Source organism: Gobio gobio (assembly GCF_949357685.1).
Source record: "Gobio gobio genome assembly, chromosome: 24".
NCBI lineage: Eukaryota > Metazoa > Chordata > Actinopteri > Cypriniformes > Gobionidae > Gobio > Gobio gobio.
In genome coordinates, this window is record NC_137120.1 from 18,104,937 (window position 1) to 18,123,924 (window position 18,988).

Consider the following 18,988-nt stretch of genomic DNA (forward strand, 5'->3'; position numbering starts at 1 on the left):
TTAACAGGGTTTTTTTACTGTAGCATTTTTAACTGATTTAAAAAAATATTTTTATAAATTATAATAAATGATCTCTTCAGTATGTTCAAGTGGCAGCTCTGTCGAGAGTGAATTCGATGTGAGATCATTTCTTTAATTACATGAGAGGAAAACACACAGCACAGGTCAAAGGTAGAGGGGACAAAGTATTCCCTTAAATACACACAGCTACTTTTGTCAATTTGCTTAACACAACTTTGCTTTCAAATACTGGTAAATCCTATGTGCTTGTCTCTGTTATGAACTTTCTTGTAATTTAAAAAAACATAACTCACAATAATATGAATACTTGAATAAATACGTAAAATGTATCCAAAAAGCTACATATAATCAATAATCTCTTTGTAAGCAAACTGGAAGACAACTAAACAAACAAACAACATTCTATTGGCTTGACAGCTAATGTTTGTGTCCAGAGCACATGGATTGATTTTTTGGAACAGATTGTCCACCACAATAAAATGTTAAAGCTGGAATCTGAAGTCAAATTGTGCACCATCATGGAAAGGTTTCTGTGAAGGACTCTTATCATTGGTTTGGACTAGTGATTCAGAGAATCCTGCGTCTCAGATGAGTAAACATTTGTATTACAGCTGCTGAATACCATCACACCATATTTGGACAGGTGGCGATAGAGATAGAATTGAGCGATATGGCAGCGAGTAAATCATTACCGGGGCGGATAGAGTCCAGTGGGAACTTTCAGTCCAACACTGGTGGGTTTCCAGAAGAGCTGAGACATTCATGACACTATGATGCGAGGGAAGATCTTGGCGGTTTTTGCTTTGGCTTGGCTTTACTGTTCTGTGGGACATGGACAAACCGACACTATCATTCCGTGTGACGATAAACGCGTGGAAGATGTTGTAAATTTAACTCTAACCAAGCATAACGAGATAATAACCGAAGGCGCACAACTGGCTCTCTACGAAATCCTGGAGGCTACCAAGGTAGGATGTGGTTTAGCTCTTTGCATTCAACAATATTTTGCAGCTTCCTTAAGTGCTACGCTGTCATTTTCACAGGCTCAGAATGAATCTAAGGATATTTTGTCCGTGCGCTTCACAAGCAGAGAGAGCGATTGTCCCGCAGGAGGAGACAAGCTTTGGCATCAGTGCGACTACCTGCAGCGAGTGGATAATGTAAGATTTGTGATCATGTATATTCATTATCGCAAAATAAACCATCACATTTAGAAACAGCTATTCAGGAAATCTACAGTTTAGAACATACAACATTTGGATTGCACAATGCCCCTGTTGACCAATCATGATCAATAATCTCGCCTGACAACAGCCTCTAACCCCGACTCTAGTCACATTATATTAGGGGTGTAACAGTACACAGAAGTAATGGTTCGGTATGTACCTCAGTTTTGGGGTCATGGTTCGCTACAACAGGAAGAAAACACAGCAACAAATCCCCAATGCTAGGTTTCTTTTCATTTATTTTGAAAATATAGCTTGCTCCACTCAGCGGCATTTAGTCCCCCCTTAGGTCGCCTCTTTTAGTGTTTGAAGCACTAAAAATAAAAATAATACATAAAAATTACCTTCTGGATAAGTTGTGGCTGAGTCCTGGGGTAAGTTGGCAGTTTGGCTTTTGTCTGGCAGACATTTGGGGATTACGGCGTTGTTGTGGACCAGTTTTGGATAATTTCTAGGTACATTGTAAAGCTCTGGGCGAGTTTTGGTCTGCTTCCAGCATTGCTCTGGTTGACCTTCGGCAAACAGCACTTTGGGCCAACCTTGGACCGTAATTCCATGCGGTATGTGGGCCAAAATCTCAGCCGAAATTTAGCCATATCCGACCCAAAGCCAATTTGCTCTCTGGGTTAAGGAATAGTTGATTTGGTACTTTAATTCAGGAGTTTTCAAACCTTTTTGTCAGCCGAACCCCTTTGACCAAAATAATTTACTTAAAGTACCCCCTAAGATTTGAAGTATATATTTCAATAATTTAATGTTTACTTAAAAAAAAAAAATGTACTTGTCATCAATTTACGAACCCCCTTCAATTCCCTTGCGAACCCTCAGGGGTTCCCGAACCCCCATTTGGGAAACCCTGCTCTAATTGATAGATTGACCAATGCGGCAACGGCTGTTTGCAAACTTTAAATTAACTATTCATTAAATTAACATGTTTTGCGTAGCCTATACACTGAAATTTCCTTTGCACGTGAGAGTTAATTGTCGTGACAAAGGCGGATGCACAAAGTTCAATATTAGGGGCCTTCTCAACCGGGTAGTTAAAGGGACTAGCCACCAGGGTGGTTCCCCGAGAACTAAAGGTTCCCCTAGAAACATTTCCCTGGTTGCATTCGCACCGCCAGTAGGAACTCTGAAGAGACGTAAGGCATGCTTGTTGTTTGGACTTTTATTTTGGGGGCGTGGCGGACCTTTATTTTGACAGCGCTGAGAACACCAGAGCTCAAGCACACAGCTCTGACATTTTCCATCTTCATTTGTTGACAATCTGTTCAACAGTCCTGTCTAATATATTAGATAGAACTGTTATACAAAGAAAGTAGACATTATATGAAAAAGTCATAGCGTTTGCCGTGTAGGTTGATGTCCAATGTCGTTAGCTGCGCAGGAATACATAATCATGTTTCGCTTGGTCCCCTCAAAGTTGCGTTGGATTTTCTCTTTAACGTAAAGGTTGAGAGGTCAATCTATCTCTGTTTTCCATGTTCGTAGAGTTAGTTTATGGAGTAAATATATAGACTATAATCTGTGTGTAGACGAATTACACACATTTTTACTTTCATTAAACAACATACAATATTTATAATTCAATTATTAACTTTATTCATTTAATTGCATAATATCAGTGTCAAATGCATACATGCAGTTATAATAGTCATTACAATTCAAGTCTTATCATAACTGGTAAGACCTGAAAGCCAAACACAGAAAACATCAGTATTTTCTACTTTCTTTAGACAATATACAATATCACTCAATATTACTGTTAAATACTACGGTAATACCGTAAACGAGTCCTACCTGTCGCAACATTCCCTTCTCTGCCTTTTCTTATAAAAATAACCTTTTATCGTTCCCAAGAAACGTTGACCTATGGTTTAGCGTAAAATGTTGAAGATTAGCGGACAAGCAGTCGATTTGTTGAATGATAAGCCATTTCCTTACAAAAGCGATTTATTCAGTGTAGTGAAGCCTCTTCCCCGTTGACATCCATTAAAAAACTGGCCTCTGGCTCCTTCCTTGAGTACCAGTCTTTTTTGGCTAAAGGTTACAGGCTTGCCTTCCTGTGGCTTTTGCGTAGATTGTGTCTTCTACTTCTGCTCTTTTTCCTGTTGTGGCGGTTAGCGAACAGCGTTACATTACTGCATGCGCCCCCTTCTGGATCGCCTGTGACTGACTGTATTCGTTGTCTGAGTTTATGGACTGAACTGTGATGGTTCGGGATGAATACATGAATACACCCCTACATTATAGTATGGCTTTTCATTGTTGAAATAATTGTCTTTCTTGTCTTGGGGTAACGTACATTTTGTGGCTCCTCAGGCACTCAGAATCTGTCATGCAAAAGTCCTGTTTACAGAAGCAGGTCAAGAGTTGCTGTTTCATGACTGTTCAGGTATGTTTATGGCTGCCAGCTGAATGTTATAAGAATAACTCATGTCTCAATCCTTTTTTTCTTTACCGTTAATGTCACAGTAATTTTTCCATATTAAAAGGAATTAATAGCACTTTTCTGGTTTAAAAAAATGCTCAGTCACCACAAAATAAACTGCAACTACAAATCAAGGTGCTGTTCTTGTGTCTGTCAAAAAATTTCAATGAAATGATTGTACTATATTTTAGTTAAAAAAAAATGTATTTAATATTTGTATTTTTAGAGAATTTTATGGTAATTACGAACCGTTCAAGGACATTTTTACTGTATGTAAAAATGTGTGAAAATATACTTGATAATAATCCAAATATAGTCGTGTGGAAGCTTGTTTCCGCCACTGAATAAAAAATAAAAAACTTAAAGGGTTAGTTCACCAAAAAATGAAAATTCTGTCATTAATTACTTACCCTCATGTCGTTCGACACCCGTAAGACCTCTGTTCATCTTCAGAACACAAATGAAGATATTTTAGTTGAAATCTGATGGCTCTGAAAGGCCTCCATTGGCACAATGCACGGTACACTCTCAAGACCCTTAAAAGGTACTAAAGACGTCGTTACAAAGTCCATCTCACTACAGTGGTTCTACAATAACTTTATGGAGTGACGAGAATAGTTTTTGTGCGCAAAAAAACCCTAAATAACGACTTATATAGTGATGACGATTTCAAAACACGGCATCATGAAGCTTCGAAGCGTTATGAATCAGTGAGTCGATTCAGCAGTTTGGATCGCCAAATTTCAGCAGTTTGGCGGTTTGACAAGCGATCTGAATCATGATTCGACTCACTGATTCATAACGCTTCGAAGCTTCATGATGCCGTGTTTTGAAATCGTCATCACTATATAAATCGTTATTTAGGGTTTTTTTTGCGCACAAAAACTATTCTTGTCACTCCATAAAGCTATTGTAGAACCACTGTAGTGAGATGGACTTTGTAACGATGTCTTTAGTACCTTTTAAGGGTCTTCAGAGTGTACCGTGCATTGTGCCAATGGAGGCCTTTCAGAGCCATCAGATTTCAACTAAAATATCTTCATTTGTGTTCTAAAGATGAACGGAGGTCTTACGGGTGTCGATCGACATGAGGGTAAGTAATTAATGACAGAATTTTCATTTTTGGGTGAACTAACCCTTTAATTTATCTCACAATTCTAACTTTTTGTTTGTGATTGCGACTTTATATCATGCAATTCTGACTTTATTCTCACAATTGCAAGGTTATATCTTGCAATTCTGCCTTTTTTCTCGCAATCATGAGGTTTTTCTCCAGCAATTCTGACGTTTTTCCCGCAATCGTGAATTTATATTTCCAACTTAAACTGTCGTAAATCTTGAAAGCTTCGGAGCACAGACTGAAGTTTTGTCTCTTTTTACAGACGACACTTGTCAGATTATTGCTGAAGTGGAAAAAAGTAAAAAAAAAGTGACTTATGAAGTTTTACAGTTATTATACATTTTTATATGAAGTATATATTTTTATATAAGTATACATATTGACGAAAACAAAATTCATGAATCTAAATAAGTTGTGTTCCAAATTTGAACTTGATATCTCAATAAATTAGCTTTCAGTCAGATTTTATTTGGACGCAGTCTAAAAATGCTTCCACGTCCAAATTCTCCCATCAATTTCCAATGCAGGCATTTGGAGCGCGTATAATAGAAATGTGACTATTTTTTTCAGGATCATTTAACCTTTATTTAAAGTTTTTTATTTTTTGCGTTCACACAGAAAGTGCAAAAAACATTCACAAGGTTTCATACCATTCCGACAAAAAAACAAAAAAAAGTTACAATTTTCAGTCAAAAATGTCTGAATAACACCAGAGGGTTAATATGTCCTGTGACAGACAAGATTTGCTCGACTATCCTCAGATTCATCCCATCCATCACAGCATCTGATTCAAAGTAACAAAGTAGAAATCAGAAGACAACGGTACATGACTGTGTACTCTTCCCACAATGCACTGTGAATTATGAAATTGGTTTAAAAAAAACTATTTATGTGTAGTCCTTACATAAAATATTTAAACATTTACAAATACTTATATCAGTAGTTTGAAAATGTGATTTCCATTTCAATGGTAACACTGGCTTCTCTGATTGGTGGAGCTGTACTCAGGATTTTGGGTAGTGTAGTTTTTCACCATGAATTAAACAATATTTTTTTTAAACAAAGTTGAAATCACTCTGGATGGTGGAATATATACAATTTTACACTCTCTTTCCTAAATTTCTCTGACAGCTGAGACATATATTTCCTCTAAAGTCGCCCATTGTCTGGGCTGCCCTGAAAAGATTGCCTTAAATCAAGAAGAACTGAGAGAACCGCTCATTCATTCTTTGGCCAAAGCCAACAGGATGGTCAATCACGTGCATTTCTTCATCTTTAAGGACTTGTTATCAGCAACAAAACAGGTACACCTTTTCTTTCTGTGAACCTGTAGCTCAGCTGGAAGAACTTGGCACTAGAAAAAAAGATTAGATGGGGTTCTATATAGAACCCTGGAGTTCTTGACTGAATCCTTTAAGGTAGAACTTGTTATGTCAGTCAAGTCACTTAGATCCTTTTCTTCTAAGAGTGTTGCAACATAAAGGATCAATGTGTGACTTTGAGTAGAGGCACCTGCCAAATGCATAAATATGAACGTAAAATCACCTCATTTATTCCATTGACCTATTTTATTGTAAAATTTGGCTGTGGTTTTTATGTTGTGGTGTTGTGGTTCTTCTCAATGTGTAGGTGGTTGCTGGATTCAGGTATAAATTGCAGTTTCAGATTGAGAAAAGCAACTGCACCAGGCCAGAGTTTAAATTAGTTACTGAGGAGTGTCACCCATTGCAGGAGAACACCGTAAGTTTCAAAACACTTTTTGTATTTTAGTGGAAACCGTGATATTTCTTTTCAAGATTCTTTGAATCTCATTTACTTTGAAATAGAAATATGTTATAATAATACAAATGTCTTTAATGCATCCTCGGTGAATGAAAATGTTTTTTTACATGAATATTTAGTCATTTAGTCTGAGATGGCACAATACACTTTAGTAACACTCAAAGATGTTCTTTGTCTGACAGAATGTTGAAAATCTTTATATACATAAATGTGTAATTACGAACTATTCAAGGAAAGATCTATGCAAAAATGTGTGAAAATATACTTGATAATAATCCAAATATAGTTGTGTATGGAAGCTTGTTTACGCCACGGAATAAAAAATAAAAAATGTAATTTATCTCACAATTCTGCCTTTTTCTCGCAATCGCAAGTTTATATCTCGCAATTCTGCCTCTTTTTTTGCAATTGTGAGTTTTTATCTAATAATTCTGCCTTTTTTCCTCGCAATAGTGTTTATATCACAATTCTGCCTTTTTTCTCGCAATGGTGTTTATATCGCAATTCTTCCTTTTTTCTCGCAATTGTGAGTTTATATTTCGCAATTCTGCCTTTTTCTCGCAATTGAGAGTTTATATCTTGCAATTCTGACGCCTTTCTCACAATTGTGAGTTTATATCTTGCAATTCTGACAGCTTTCTCGCAATTGTGAGTTTATCTCCCGCAATTCTGATGCCTTTCTCGCAATTGTGAGTTTATATCCCGCAATTCTGATGCCTTTCTCGCAATTGTGAGTTTATATCCTGCAATTCTGCACCTTTTCTCGCAATTGCGAGTTTATATTTCGCAATTCTGCCTTTTTCGTGCAATTGTGTTTATATCTCACAATTCTGAGGCTTTTCACGCAATTGCGAGTTTATATCTCGCAATTCGGCCACTTTTCTTGCAATTGTGAGTTAATATCTTGCAATTCTGATGCCTTTCTCGCAATTGTGAGTTCATATCTCGCAATTCTCCCTTTTTTCCTCACAATTTTGTTTATATCTCACAAATCTGCCGCTTTTCTCCCAATTGTGAGTTTATATCTTGCAATTCTGGCGCTTTTCTTGCAATTGTGAGTTTATATCTCACAATTCTGCCTTTTTTCGCGCAATTGTGTTTGTCTCGCAATTCTTATGATTTTCTTGCAACTGTGAGTTTATATTTCGTAATTCTGCTTTTTACCAACAATTGTGAGTTTATATCTTGAAATTCTGCCTTTTTCCTCGCAGTTATGAGTTTATATCTTGCAATTGTGATGCTTTTCTTTGTTTATATCTCATAATTCTGCCGCTTTTCTCGCAATTGTGAGTTTATATCTTGCAATTTTGATGCTTTTCTCGCAATTGTGAGTTTATATCTTGCAATTCTGATGCTTTTCTCGCAATTGTGAGTTTATATCTCACAATTCTACCTTTTTTCTCGCAATTCTGCCTTTTTTCTCGCAATTGTGAGTTTATATCTTGCAATTCTGACTTTTTTCTCACAATTGCTAGTTTATATCTCACAATTCTTTTTTTTATCTCACAATTGCTAGTTTATATTCCGCATCTCTGGAAAAAAAAATTGGAGATGTAAACTCACAATTGCAAGAAAAAAAGTCGCAATTCGCAATTCTGAAATTTAGAATTGTGAGAAAATGTCAGAATTGTGAGGTAAAAAGTCAAAATTACCTTTTATTCCGTGGTGAAAACAAGCTTCCATAGTTATATATAGAAAGAAATTTAAAGAAAGTGTACTTGTAGCCTCACAGATAAAGTTGTTGTTTAGGAGGTTTTGCAGTGTAACTCCACTGTGGATGTGGCTCCTTGGAGACATGAGGTCCCAGAAGTGCATGTTGAATGTGAGGCAGGTGTCACAAAGGTGAGTCACCCATCAATATTTTACATATGAATTATTTATATTCAATTTAGGGATGTCACAATATACCGGTATTGGTGATAACAGTGATATATAACGCACAAAATATCGACATTGTGTTAATTTAGGGTGTGACAATATACCGGTATTACTCCCTTTTACACAATGTTGCAGCCATAAAAAAAGTTCAGCTTTGTTTTTAATGTCAAAGTAGTTATATTTCGTTTCGTTTTTTTATTAAAGCTACACTGTGTGATATTTTCCCCCATCTAGTGGTGAAAAGGTATATGACCATCCAGTGAATTTTAGTTTCTGTTCCTCTCAATTCCGATTTCGTTTCAACTCCTACGGTGGCCGATTTAGTCCAAGATTAACATGGCTTCCAGTTCGACCTCGTCCACATTCGACACGGTGCCTGTGGGATATTCTGTGCGCAGTGGGATGGTTGGAACTCAACTGGCCTAATTATTCGGCTAGAAAGAACTGCAGCTAATCCAGAGTGAACTTTGATGCTAGTAATGTTTATTCAGTCATCCAATTGCAAGGCATAAACAGGTTTGCGTGGATATGTACATAAATGTGGTTTCTGTGAGAGAACAAATAAGGATTGTAAATATACATACACAGTTAAGAACTGTATAACTATACTTATAAGTTACATTTGTATAATGTAACCGTAAACCAGAGCTTATTGTACCATATATAGGCGCTAAATGCAGCTGCATTAAAAGGAGCGGAGCTGCAGCTGCTGCTGCTAACAAGCGGTGTCCGGTTACAAAAGTGTGTGCGCCGCTTTAACGTTAGCACTGCAGTGCGCTCTGTATAACAATTGTTAACATGCCGATCAGACCTGATACATATTTCCATCAACATACATTACAAGCAAATATTTTCTAAAAACGAATAAACATTGTTGATAACAAAATAACTGAATGATTATTCAAATAGGTGAGCATTACGCTATTGTATGTTGACACAAAAATACTTCTGAGGTGATATCAACTGAATTACGCAATGACACACTCTGAAACACATCTACAATGACAATAACGATTATTACTTACGGAGTTTTAACGCACAGAAATACCACACAAGGAAAAACAGACTTTTGAGGAATAAACAAGCCAGGAAAACTCCAGGAAAACTCCGTATAACTCTGTTACTGGACGCTGCTGAGATGAAAACTCTCTGCGCATGCACCAGACAAGTCTAAACAAGTTGACGCGCACATGCGCGAGGCAGAGAATTTTGTACAGTGCCATCGAGTAAAAACGCGAAAGGCGAAGCTTGAATTTACAGGTATGTCCCTCTTTGGCTAATGTACTTTCAAGATGGAGGGGCAACATGGCGACCACCGTTAGATCCCATTACCTTATGTATTTTCAATGGCATATTATAAACTTACGAGAATACTTTATTACTTGAAAGAAGTAAATATACATTAATGAGCACATATATTTTTGAAAGAACTAAGTGTTTTTAGCTAAGAATAGACTAAAAAAGTTACACAGTGTAGCTTTAAGTTAATTTAGAAAAAATGTTTGGAGCAATCGACCAAGTGGCCGACAGTGAGTTAAGCACATGTTTGATCAATTTAGCCTATCAAATCAACACTTTACTTGTCTTGCCTATAATAAAATCCATAGAAAACACTTCAAGCATCATCACAGTGAAATCGTATTTTTGTCAAGCTGAGGCAGGCCGATGCTGCTCGCAACGGCGCTCACAAGCGAAACGGGTTATACAATCTAAACTAATAAACAAAATAAAAAAATAAAAAAACATGCAGGTTGTCTTACCTTACACCTCTCCGCAAAGTGAATATAAATCCGATCTCCAATTCCCGCGCTATAGGCTATGCAAATTCAGTTCACGTCAACGAAAGCAAAAGATTCGAGCTGCATTTTATTTATCATCAGCTCATTTCAATAGGAGAAAGAGCGACCTAAGCACTGGTAAAAGCATTTAGTTTCATTAGTTTTAAAGAAGATGATTGTTTGTTTGAGCATCTGAGACTTGGGCTACTTTCAGTTTCACTGGCAGCCGTGTATAGGTTACTCATTTGCGGTAATGCGTGTTGCAGTAGCGCCACTATGTCATAGTTTCACACATTTATTTTTAACAATTTGCCAGGAGTAAAATGTTTATATGTGGTTTAAACAACCAGATGCATTCACACGTTCTGTTGGGTAAAAAAGAAAAAAGAAAATAAACAATGTAAAAATTATTTTGATAACTTTTTCCCCCAAGGTTTCTATAGATATCGCGATATATCGATATTGTGAGTTATTTTGGCCACAATAACCGTGGTCTGAAAAATATAATATCGTGATAGGCCTAATTCAATTGTATAGTATAAAGGGTTGTGATCGATTTTTAATTAACCAATTTATGTCCAACATCTTGCTTTCAGGTGGGCACAAAATTTAAGCGGCCACCTGGCTGGTCTCCTCTTAGGGTGTCAATGCAAACTCAACGCCCACCGCTGAACTGTCCTACCAAATCCTGGAAAGATTTCAAGCCTGTCATTGACAGCATTGCAGCTCCAAACACTACAGAATCTACACCGCCAAACCCAACCACAGTAGACACTTCTTTCAGCGATGAGGATTTGGCAAGATGAGCAGCCCGTGTTTGTTTGTCCTTACGCGCTCTGTGGTTAAATAATTGTCTAAAATAAAAAAAGATGGGATGCATGAAAATACAACTAACATTCTTAGGATGTGTTTTATGGAGTTTTGAATAAAGTGTCATTCATTTATTTGTGAATTACAACAATTCACAGTTGTCTCATATTTCACAATAAAGAGGAATATACAAATATGCTATTTGATGAAATTTTGGAATTGTATTGCTTGTCTATACAACATTATAAAACAGAGAAAAATGTTCAATGGAATTTTTTTTACACTGTGTAACTAGGAACTGTGAGTTTCTCTCACAATTCTAAAAAAGAAACTTGTAGTTCTGACTTTTATATTCTGAAATTCTGACTTTTTTTCCTCCGAATTGAGAATCCGAATATTTTCATTGATCAAGGTCAAACACCTTTATGCTTATGTACTCAGGTACTTTAAAACTTTATTAATTATAACTTTTATTTACACAATGACAAGAAAATGCACAGGATGGAAATAAAGAGCTAAAGCATGTTTCCATTCACCTATTTTTATGTGCATATTGAGATTCTAAAAACTTCTAAAAACTTGCATAAAAACATATTAAATACACTACGATGAAAACACGTTTACCTAACAAATACCTTGATGCTCAACAAAAAAATTATGAGACTTTGTCTCAACAGATAATCTGATTGGATAACTGGACTAACCAGCGGACCAATCGCATCGTAGCATCTCAAAAGGTTTGTTGGTACTGAAACGCCTGAGCCAAAGTCTGTCATCAGAATGATTTGATTTAATTCCCTCCAGAAGCGTCTCACATGTTTGCGTTCCCAAACACCAGCATCCCAACGCAAGAGAACATGACAGCGTTTATTGTGTTTCGTCTGACACTCTGAGACACGCTCTTGTGCAAGTGGTATGGATAATGTTTATAGCGCAAATGGTTTATGCGATATTCCAATTTTGCACATACGCTAAATTCGCAACTTTGGATGGAAACAGTGAGGAAAGGCGAGGAAACACTGTTTTGGTCATTTTAAGTAAGTTGAGCTTCGGATTGGTCAGCTCTTCAGCGCAAATGAATGATGGTTTGAGGCTTGTGGTTTCAGGCAATCATATTATCAGAGCGAAATGTCGCTAAAGACATCAATGCAGAAAGGAAAAGACAAACGTAAAAAAAATAAAAAGACGAATAGGCTATCCGTTAATAATGTCGTTTGAGAAGGCAACTGACTTCCTGTTTTGACCATAGACAGTTAAAAAAGATGGACGACTCACCTCCAAAGCCGCCAATGTCACATATTGCACTGATTCGAGTCTGAGCATGAAGTAGAGGTCTGCTAGACTGTTACCCGAGCCCGACGGGTCCCGAAAAACTTGCGGGTTTCGGGTCGGGTTCGGGCTAATGTTTAATGAACAGCCTCGGGTTCAGGTCGGGTTCGGTTTTGTAACTAAGAAAAAATAAGAAAAACGAAGAAAAAAAATAAATCGGCAATTGGCTATACATATAGTTTGCGTGCCGTGTGCTTTGCCTGCTTGCTGTGTTGTGACTGTGTTGATAATTTTTATTTTATCATAATAATAGGATATATAATTTATATCACAAAACTATTTTGCGCATGTGCTACCACTCAACACAGCAGACGGCAGAAAGCAAACATTAACCGTGATTGCGATAACGCAAAAAAATGACTGAGGGAAAACTTATCACGGTTCCAAATGATGCAGGAAAAGCTGCACTCTGGAAGAGTTATGATCAACTGTCAATGCCATTCTCTTCCTTCATAACTCGTAGGCTTCTGAGAGCATCTTTGCTCAAATGACTAACTAAAGCACTAATGACTGACCATAAAACCTTACATCAGTGTTATAAAAACTGCCTAAAATGACAGAAACCATTTTTAAAAATTCTTTAAATTGTATTGATTGTTTAATTTGCCTCCCTTTCGATCACATGAAGAAGTTGGGGTTTATGACTTATACCGGGACCAACCACATGGGGGGCAATCAAAACGTTTTGGCTTCGTTTTTCAGGACTTGTGCTCTTCTCTTTGTTAAAAATGTGACACAACCATGCAAAGAATAATTACTTGAAACTGACACACGAAATCCAACCTGACACCTGAAATTATAAATCATTTCTAAGCTTAGCCTACTGTCATGACAAGGTACACTGTAAAAAAAATTCAGGTCTCCAATTGAAAATTTTCTAGACACTGATCACATCTACATTTTTCAGTTGTCCAAATTGAATTTCTGTGAATTGATGCGATTAAATTCACAGAAATTCAATTTGGCCAACTAAAACATTTAGATGTGATCGGTCACTAGAAAATTTTCAATTGGAGACCTGATTTTTTTTTTTTTTTTTACAGTGTTAGGAGATGGTTTTACATGCAAAATAATTGTTTTGGGGGGTCCCGTCTTAAAATGATGGGGGCCACAACTTTGAAGACATTTTATGAGTACAACACCCATCGTTGGGTTATTTTTTTAATCCAACCGTTGGGTTACACCTATTGGGTCATATGTTGGGTTATTTTACAAAAATGTTGGGTCATTTTAACGTTGTTGGGTTATTTTTAGTAATACCGGCCATGGTTAAATACGGTTTCCGCAGCGACGGTTCAAATTTGTACAGCGAAACGGTCAAGTGACAGTCAACAGAAGAAGCTGCAGCAGCCTGATTATGAAATGAAAGGTAAGTCATATAATTTTTTTATGTATACTACTCTTAAAACCAGTGGTTAAAGTGGGATTTGGCAGGTGGGGGAACCCTCAAATTTTGTTTAGCAAGAGGGAAAAATTACTCACCGTGGGACAACATATTGAGTATCGTGGTATAGCAATACTTTTTGGGACAAGAGTGTCACTGTGGCACCAAGTATCACAATACTTATTTACTTGATATTTGAATGGGCTTATTTTGGTCCATCTACATCTACACTGATATGATGACGATACTATATTAAATTGCAGAGCACCACAATATGGAAGAACAACCTTGTTTGTGCCGACTTGAATCCCACCTTGACGGCATGATGATGGTAGAGCACAACCTGGCTGGTCTGGTCACAATCTCCTCCTGGTCTGACTGGAGGGCATGGATCTCAATAAACTCAACCTGAAATGTCAGAAAACACCCCAATGCATGGTAGCTTATATTCTAGGCAAACAATCTGCTAATAGAAGAACTCACTGAGGTTTCCTAGGTATGGATCAATCAACTTCTCCATCCGACGACATTAGATGACAATGAGTCCACTGTACTAAAATGGCCCCCACAGTCACCAGATCTCAACCCAATAGCATCTTTGAGAAGTGGTGGAACGGGAGCTTCGTGCCCTGGATGTGCATCCCACAAATCTCCATCAACTGCAAGATGCTATCCTATCAATATGGGCCAACATTTAAAAAAAATGCTTTCAGCACCTTGTTGAATCAATGCCACGTAGAATTAAGGCAGTTCTGAAGGCGAAATGGGGTCAAACACAGTATAAGTATGGTGTTCCTAATAATCCTTTAGGTGAGTGTATATATATATATATATATATATATATATATATATATATATATATTTATTAGGCCTGGGTAAAAAATATCGATTTCTCGATTTTAATCGATTCTCACTTTTACAAAACAATATCGATTCTTAAATCCCAAGAATCGAATAGTCTATTTTTTTTTTTTTACGAAATTCAAAAACATAAATACAGTTTTTGCCGCTGTGGCGTGAGATCGCTCTGCCGCAGCTCAGCTCAAGAGAACTAGCAGCGCGGAGCAAACATGAACGGATCTTCTCTTCCGCTTTAATCCCAGTAACAGCGCAAAATAAACACGAATGAGCTTCTGAAAGTGTGTTAAAAGATACAGGACAACTTACCGAAATCCGTATCATGTCACATAGAATTGCTCAATCAGTGTTTCAATCGCAGAAAGATGCAAGTAAAACGGCTTACAAGTAAATGTCACGCAACGTCATTACCTTATCCAGAAAAACCATATCCATAAACTCGTTAGTCAGCTAGAAAAATTAACTCATTTTGCTAATTATATGCACCACATTACATAGGATATTCATTGTCAATGTTCTTCAATATTTAATAAATCTGGCAAGTTTTTATGACAGCCACCCTTTAAATGTTTATATTTCAAAAAAACTAATTGGAGTAGAATTATGATTATGTAATTGTAAAGTTAATATTATAACTTTATTATTATATAAAAAAACACAATTTAGTGTCATTTAAGTGTTTGTATACAAATCAGTTCATTTTTACATTCAATATTAGTAGGCTAATGTAGTATCAACTGACTCCCATAGTTTACATTAGTTCAGAAATTAGTTTTCCTTGAGAAAATGTTCCATGTATTATACCTGATACATATCCAAAATAATCGATATTGAACTGAATCGAAAATCGAATCGAAAGCTTGTGAATCGAAATCAAATCGAATTGTGAAATTTGTGTCAATACCCAGCCCTAATATATATATGCACATCCAGGGCACGAAGCTCCCGTTCCACCACATCCCAAAGATGCTCTATTGGGTTGAGATCTGGTGACTGTGGGGGCCATTTTAGTACAGTGAACTCATTGTCATGTTCAAGAAACCAATTCGAAATGATTCGAGCTTTGTGACATGGTGCATTATCCTGCTGGAAGTAGCACGTTCAGGATGGGTACATGGTGGTCATAAAGGGATGGACATGGTCAGAAACAATGCTCAGGTAGGCCATGGCATTTAAACGATGCCCAATTGGCACTAAGGGGCTTAAAGTGTGCCAAGAAAACATCCCCCACACCATTACACCACCACCACCAGCCTGCACAGTGGTAACAAGGCATGATGGATCCATGTTCTCATTCTGTTTACGCCAAATTCTGACTCTACAATCTGAATGTCTCAACAGAAATCGAGACTCATCAGACCAGGCAACATTTTTCCAGTCTTCAACTGTCCAATTTTGGTGAGCTTGTGCAATTTGTAGCCTCTTTTTCCTATTTGTAGTGGAGATGAGTGGTACCCGGTGGGGTCTTCTGCTGTTGTAGCCCATCCGCCACCAGGTTGTGCGTGTTGTGGCTTCACAAATGCTTTGCTGCATACCTCGGTTGTAACGAGTGGTTATTTCAGTCAAAGTTGCTCTTCTATCAGCTTGAATCAGTCGGCCCATTCTCCTCTGACCTCTTGCATCAACAAGGCATTTTCGCCCACAGGACTGCCGCATACTGGATGTTTTTCCCTTTTCACACCATTCTTTGTAAACCCTAGAAATGGTTGTGCATGAAAATCCCAGTAACTGAGCAGATTGTGAAATACTTAGACCGGCCCGTCTGGCACCAACAACCATGCCACGCTCAAAATTGCTTAAATCACCTTTCTTTCCCATTCTGACATTCAGTTTGGAGTTCAGGAGATTGTCTTGACCAGGACCACACCCCTAAATGCATTGAAGCAACTGCCATGTGATTGGTTTAGATAATTGCCTTAATGAGAAATTGAACAGGTGTTCCTAATAATCCTTTAGGTGAGTGTATTATATGCAGATTGGAAAATGTACATAATTATTACATAATTAATATAACACTAATATTAATTAATATAACATTTTTGTTCTTAATTACTGCATGTGTTCATCCTATAAACATCTACAAGAGTGGCTCTAGAAAGCAGAATATTTAAGGATGATATTCCTGTAGATTTGTCAGGTCTAACTCTTCTCCTGAAGTGATCATTCAGAGTCAAACCTTCACTGGTTCAGACAGGCATCACGGCTCAGCAGTTGGTGTGTGTGTGTGTGTGTGTGTGTGTGTGTGTGTGTGTGTGTGTGTGTGTGTGTGTGTGTGTGTGTGTGTGTGTGTGTGTGTGTGTGTGTGTGTGTGTGTGTGTGTGTGTGTGTGTGTGTGTGTGTGTGTTTATTAGTGCATGAACACTCACTGTTGTCCCCTAGCTGCAGTGTCAAGTTCCTGCACTGCAGGACATTGAGTCGTCTCCCATTACTGGAGGCAAACGGTGAGTACATGTCTGCAAGAGGAAGCTCTGTTAACATCTCAAACAAGCTTCACACATGCTATACCAACATCATCAATGAACACCTAAACATCTCATACCAGTAGTCAAAATTTGGATCTGTCAAACATTTGTTAAACAAACCCTAACGGAAAAACCACATGAATTTCACACGTGGAACACATACTTCACACAAGGCATTTTCGCCCACAGGACTGCCGCAGACTGGATGTTTTTCCCTTTTCACACCATTCTTTGTAAACCCTAGAAATGGTTAGGCGTGAAAATCCCAGTAACTGAGCAGATTGTTAAATACTCAGACCGACCCGTCTGGCACCAACAACCATGCCACGCTCAAAATTACTTAAATCACCTTTCTTTCCCATTCTGACATTCAGTTTGGAGTTCAGGAGATTGTCTTGACCAGGACCACACCCCTAAATGCATTGAATCAACTGCCATGTGATTGCTTGATTAGATAATTGCATTAATGAGAAATTGAACAGGTGTTCCTAATAATCCTTTAGGTGAGTGTGTATATATATTGTGTCGATTAGTGTCTTGAATATCAAAAGCTTCAGGTGCCGCTTCACGTGCATCTCCTAATGAAAAGGTGAAGTAGGCTCAGATGGAGATGCCTCTTTTTCTCCTTCTCACTTATCTTTCCATGATTTCTTGAAAAAGCGTAATATTGACTTTATAAACTTATTTTGACTTTATAAACTTTGTGCATCCGCCATTGTCACCGCATTTTAACGAACTGTTACATACAAAGAAAATGACAGCGTAGGCAACACATTAATCAAACCAATAAGTTTTGATTAATGTGCTGTACAAATCAACAATTCCTTATTTTATTTTATTTTAAGCAATCAGGAATCTGTGATTTCTTGCTATGCTACTGGTTGTAACCACTTTTTAATACTGGTGCATCGCAATTCAATTTCTGTTCTCTTGCATTTTCCCCCACTGTTTTCTAATTATATTATCCATTATTTAAATGAATCTTACATAATTGAAAATCTTCTTCATTCTATGGTTTATCTTAGGATTAAATAGAATCAAATGACCTAATAATTATTTAAGCTCAGTTGACTGTGAATTTCATTGAGTTTAAAACATAATGAAAATGATGTCATTAATATTTTACACTCATGAATGACTTCAGAAGACTAATCAAGTTCAAGTGCACTTTCATCTACTTTCATTCTTTTAATTTCTCTTTGAGTTTCACAGAAAAAAAAATATTTCAAACTGGTTTGGAACTAATCAGAGACGATCTTCTATTTATTAAAGTCATGGTGAACCATTAGCGTATTTTTAAGCATATAAAGCGTATAAAGTTTGTTTTGCTTTGTTTTTTTTATTTTGGCAGGGGGGAAGGGTATTGGTCATATTGGTTTATTTAAAGGATTTAAATTATTAAAGGATTTATGTTACAGAGGTGTGTAGTGCAGCAAGGAAGAGAAGAGTTGGAGCTTCCACAAAAAGGGTTTATTAATAAGACGATCACTGAACACAACACACACGTAAGCATAACAATGAAGAACGGACAAGGAGTTCAATATAAAGGGAGTGCTAATGACAAAGACGATGAGAGAAGTGAGTTCAGGTGTGGGACAGAGAGGATCATGGGTAATGGAGTCCGGGACAGGCGTGGGTTGTAACATTACTACGTCCTCGTGCCTTAGATGTAACACAGTTGGGCGCCCTGGCTCGTGGGAGACGTGGAGCGGGCTCTAGGGAGACGACGCGGTGCGGGCTCTAGGGAGACGACATGGAGCGGGCTCTAGGGGGACGACCTGGAGCGGGCTCTAGGGGGACGACCTGGAGCGGGCTCTAGGGAGGAGATGTGGAGCGGACTCTAGTGAGGAGACGTGGAGCGGACTCTAGGAGACTTGGAACTACAGGATCAGTCCAAAAATCTATTAAC

At 37.6% G+C, this 18,988-nt stretch overlaps 1 protein-coding gene across 1 annotated transcript; it reads left to right on the forward strand.

The window, feature by feature from the left end:
- Positions 1 to 458: 458 nt before the first annotated feature.
- Positions 459 to 12,490, forward strand: kng1 (kininogen 1). Its single transcript, XM_079808171.1, has 7 exons — positions 459 to 989; positions 1,065 to 1,181; positions 3,570 to 3,642; positions 5,930 to 6,102; positions 6,428 to 6,538; positions 8,330 to 8,422; positions 10,833 to 12,490. The coding sequence occupies exons 1-7, from the start codon at positions 792 to 794 to the stop codon at positions 11,040 to 11,042; spliced, it is 975 nt and encodes a 324-aa protein (XP_079664297.1). The 5' UTR covers positions 459 to 791; the 3' UTR covers positions 11,043 to 12,490.
- The last annotated feature ends 6,498 nt before the right edge of the window (positions 12,491 to 18,988 follow it).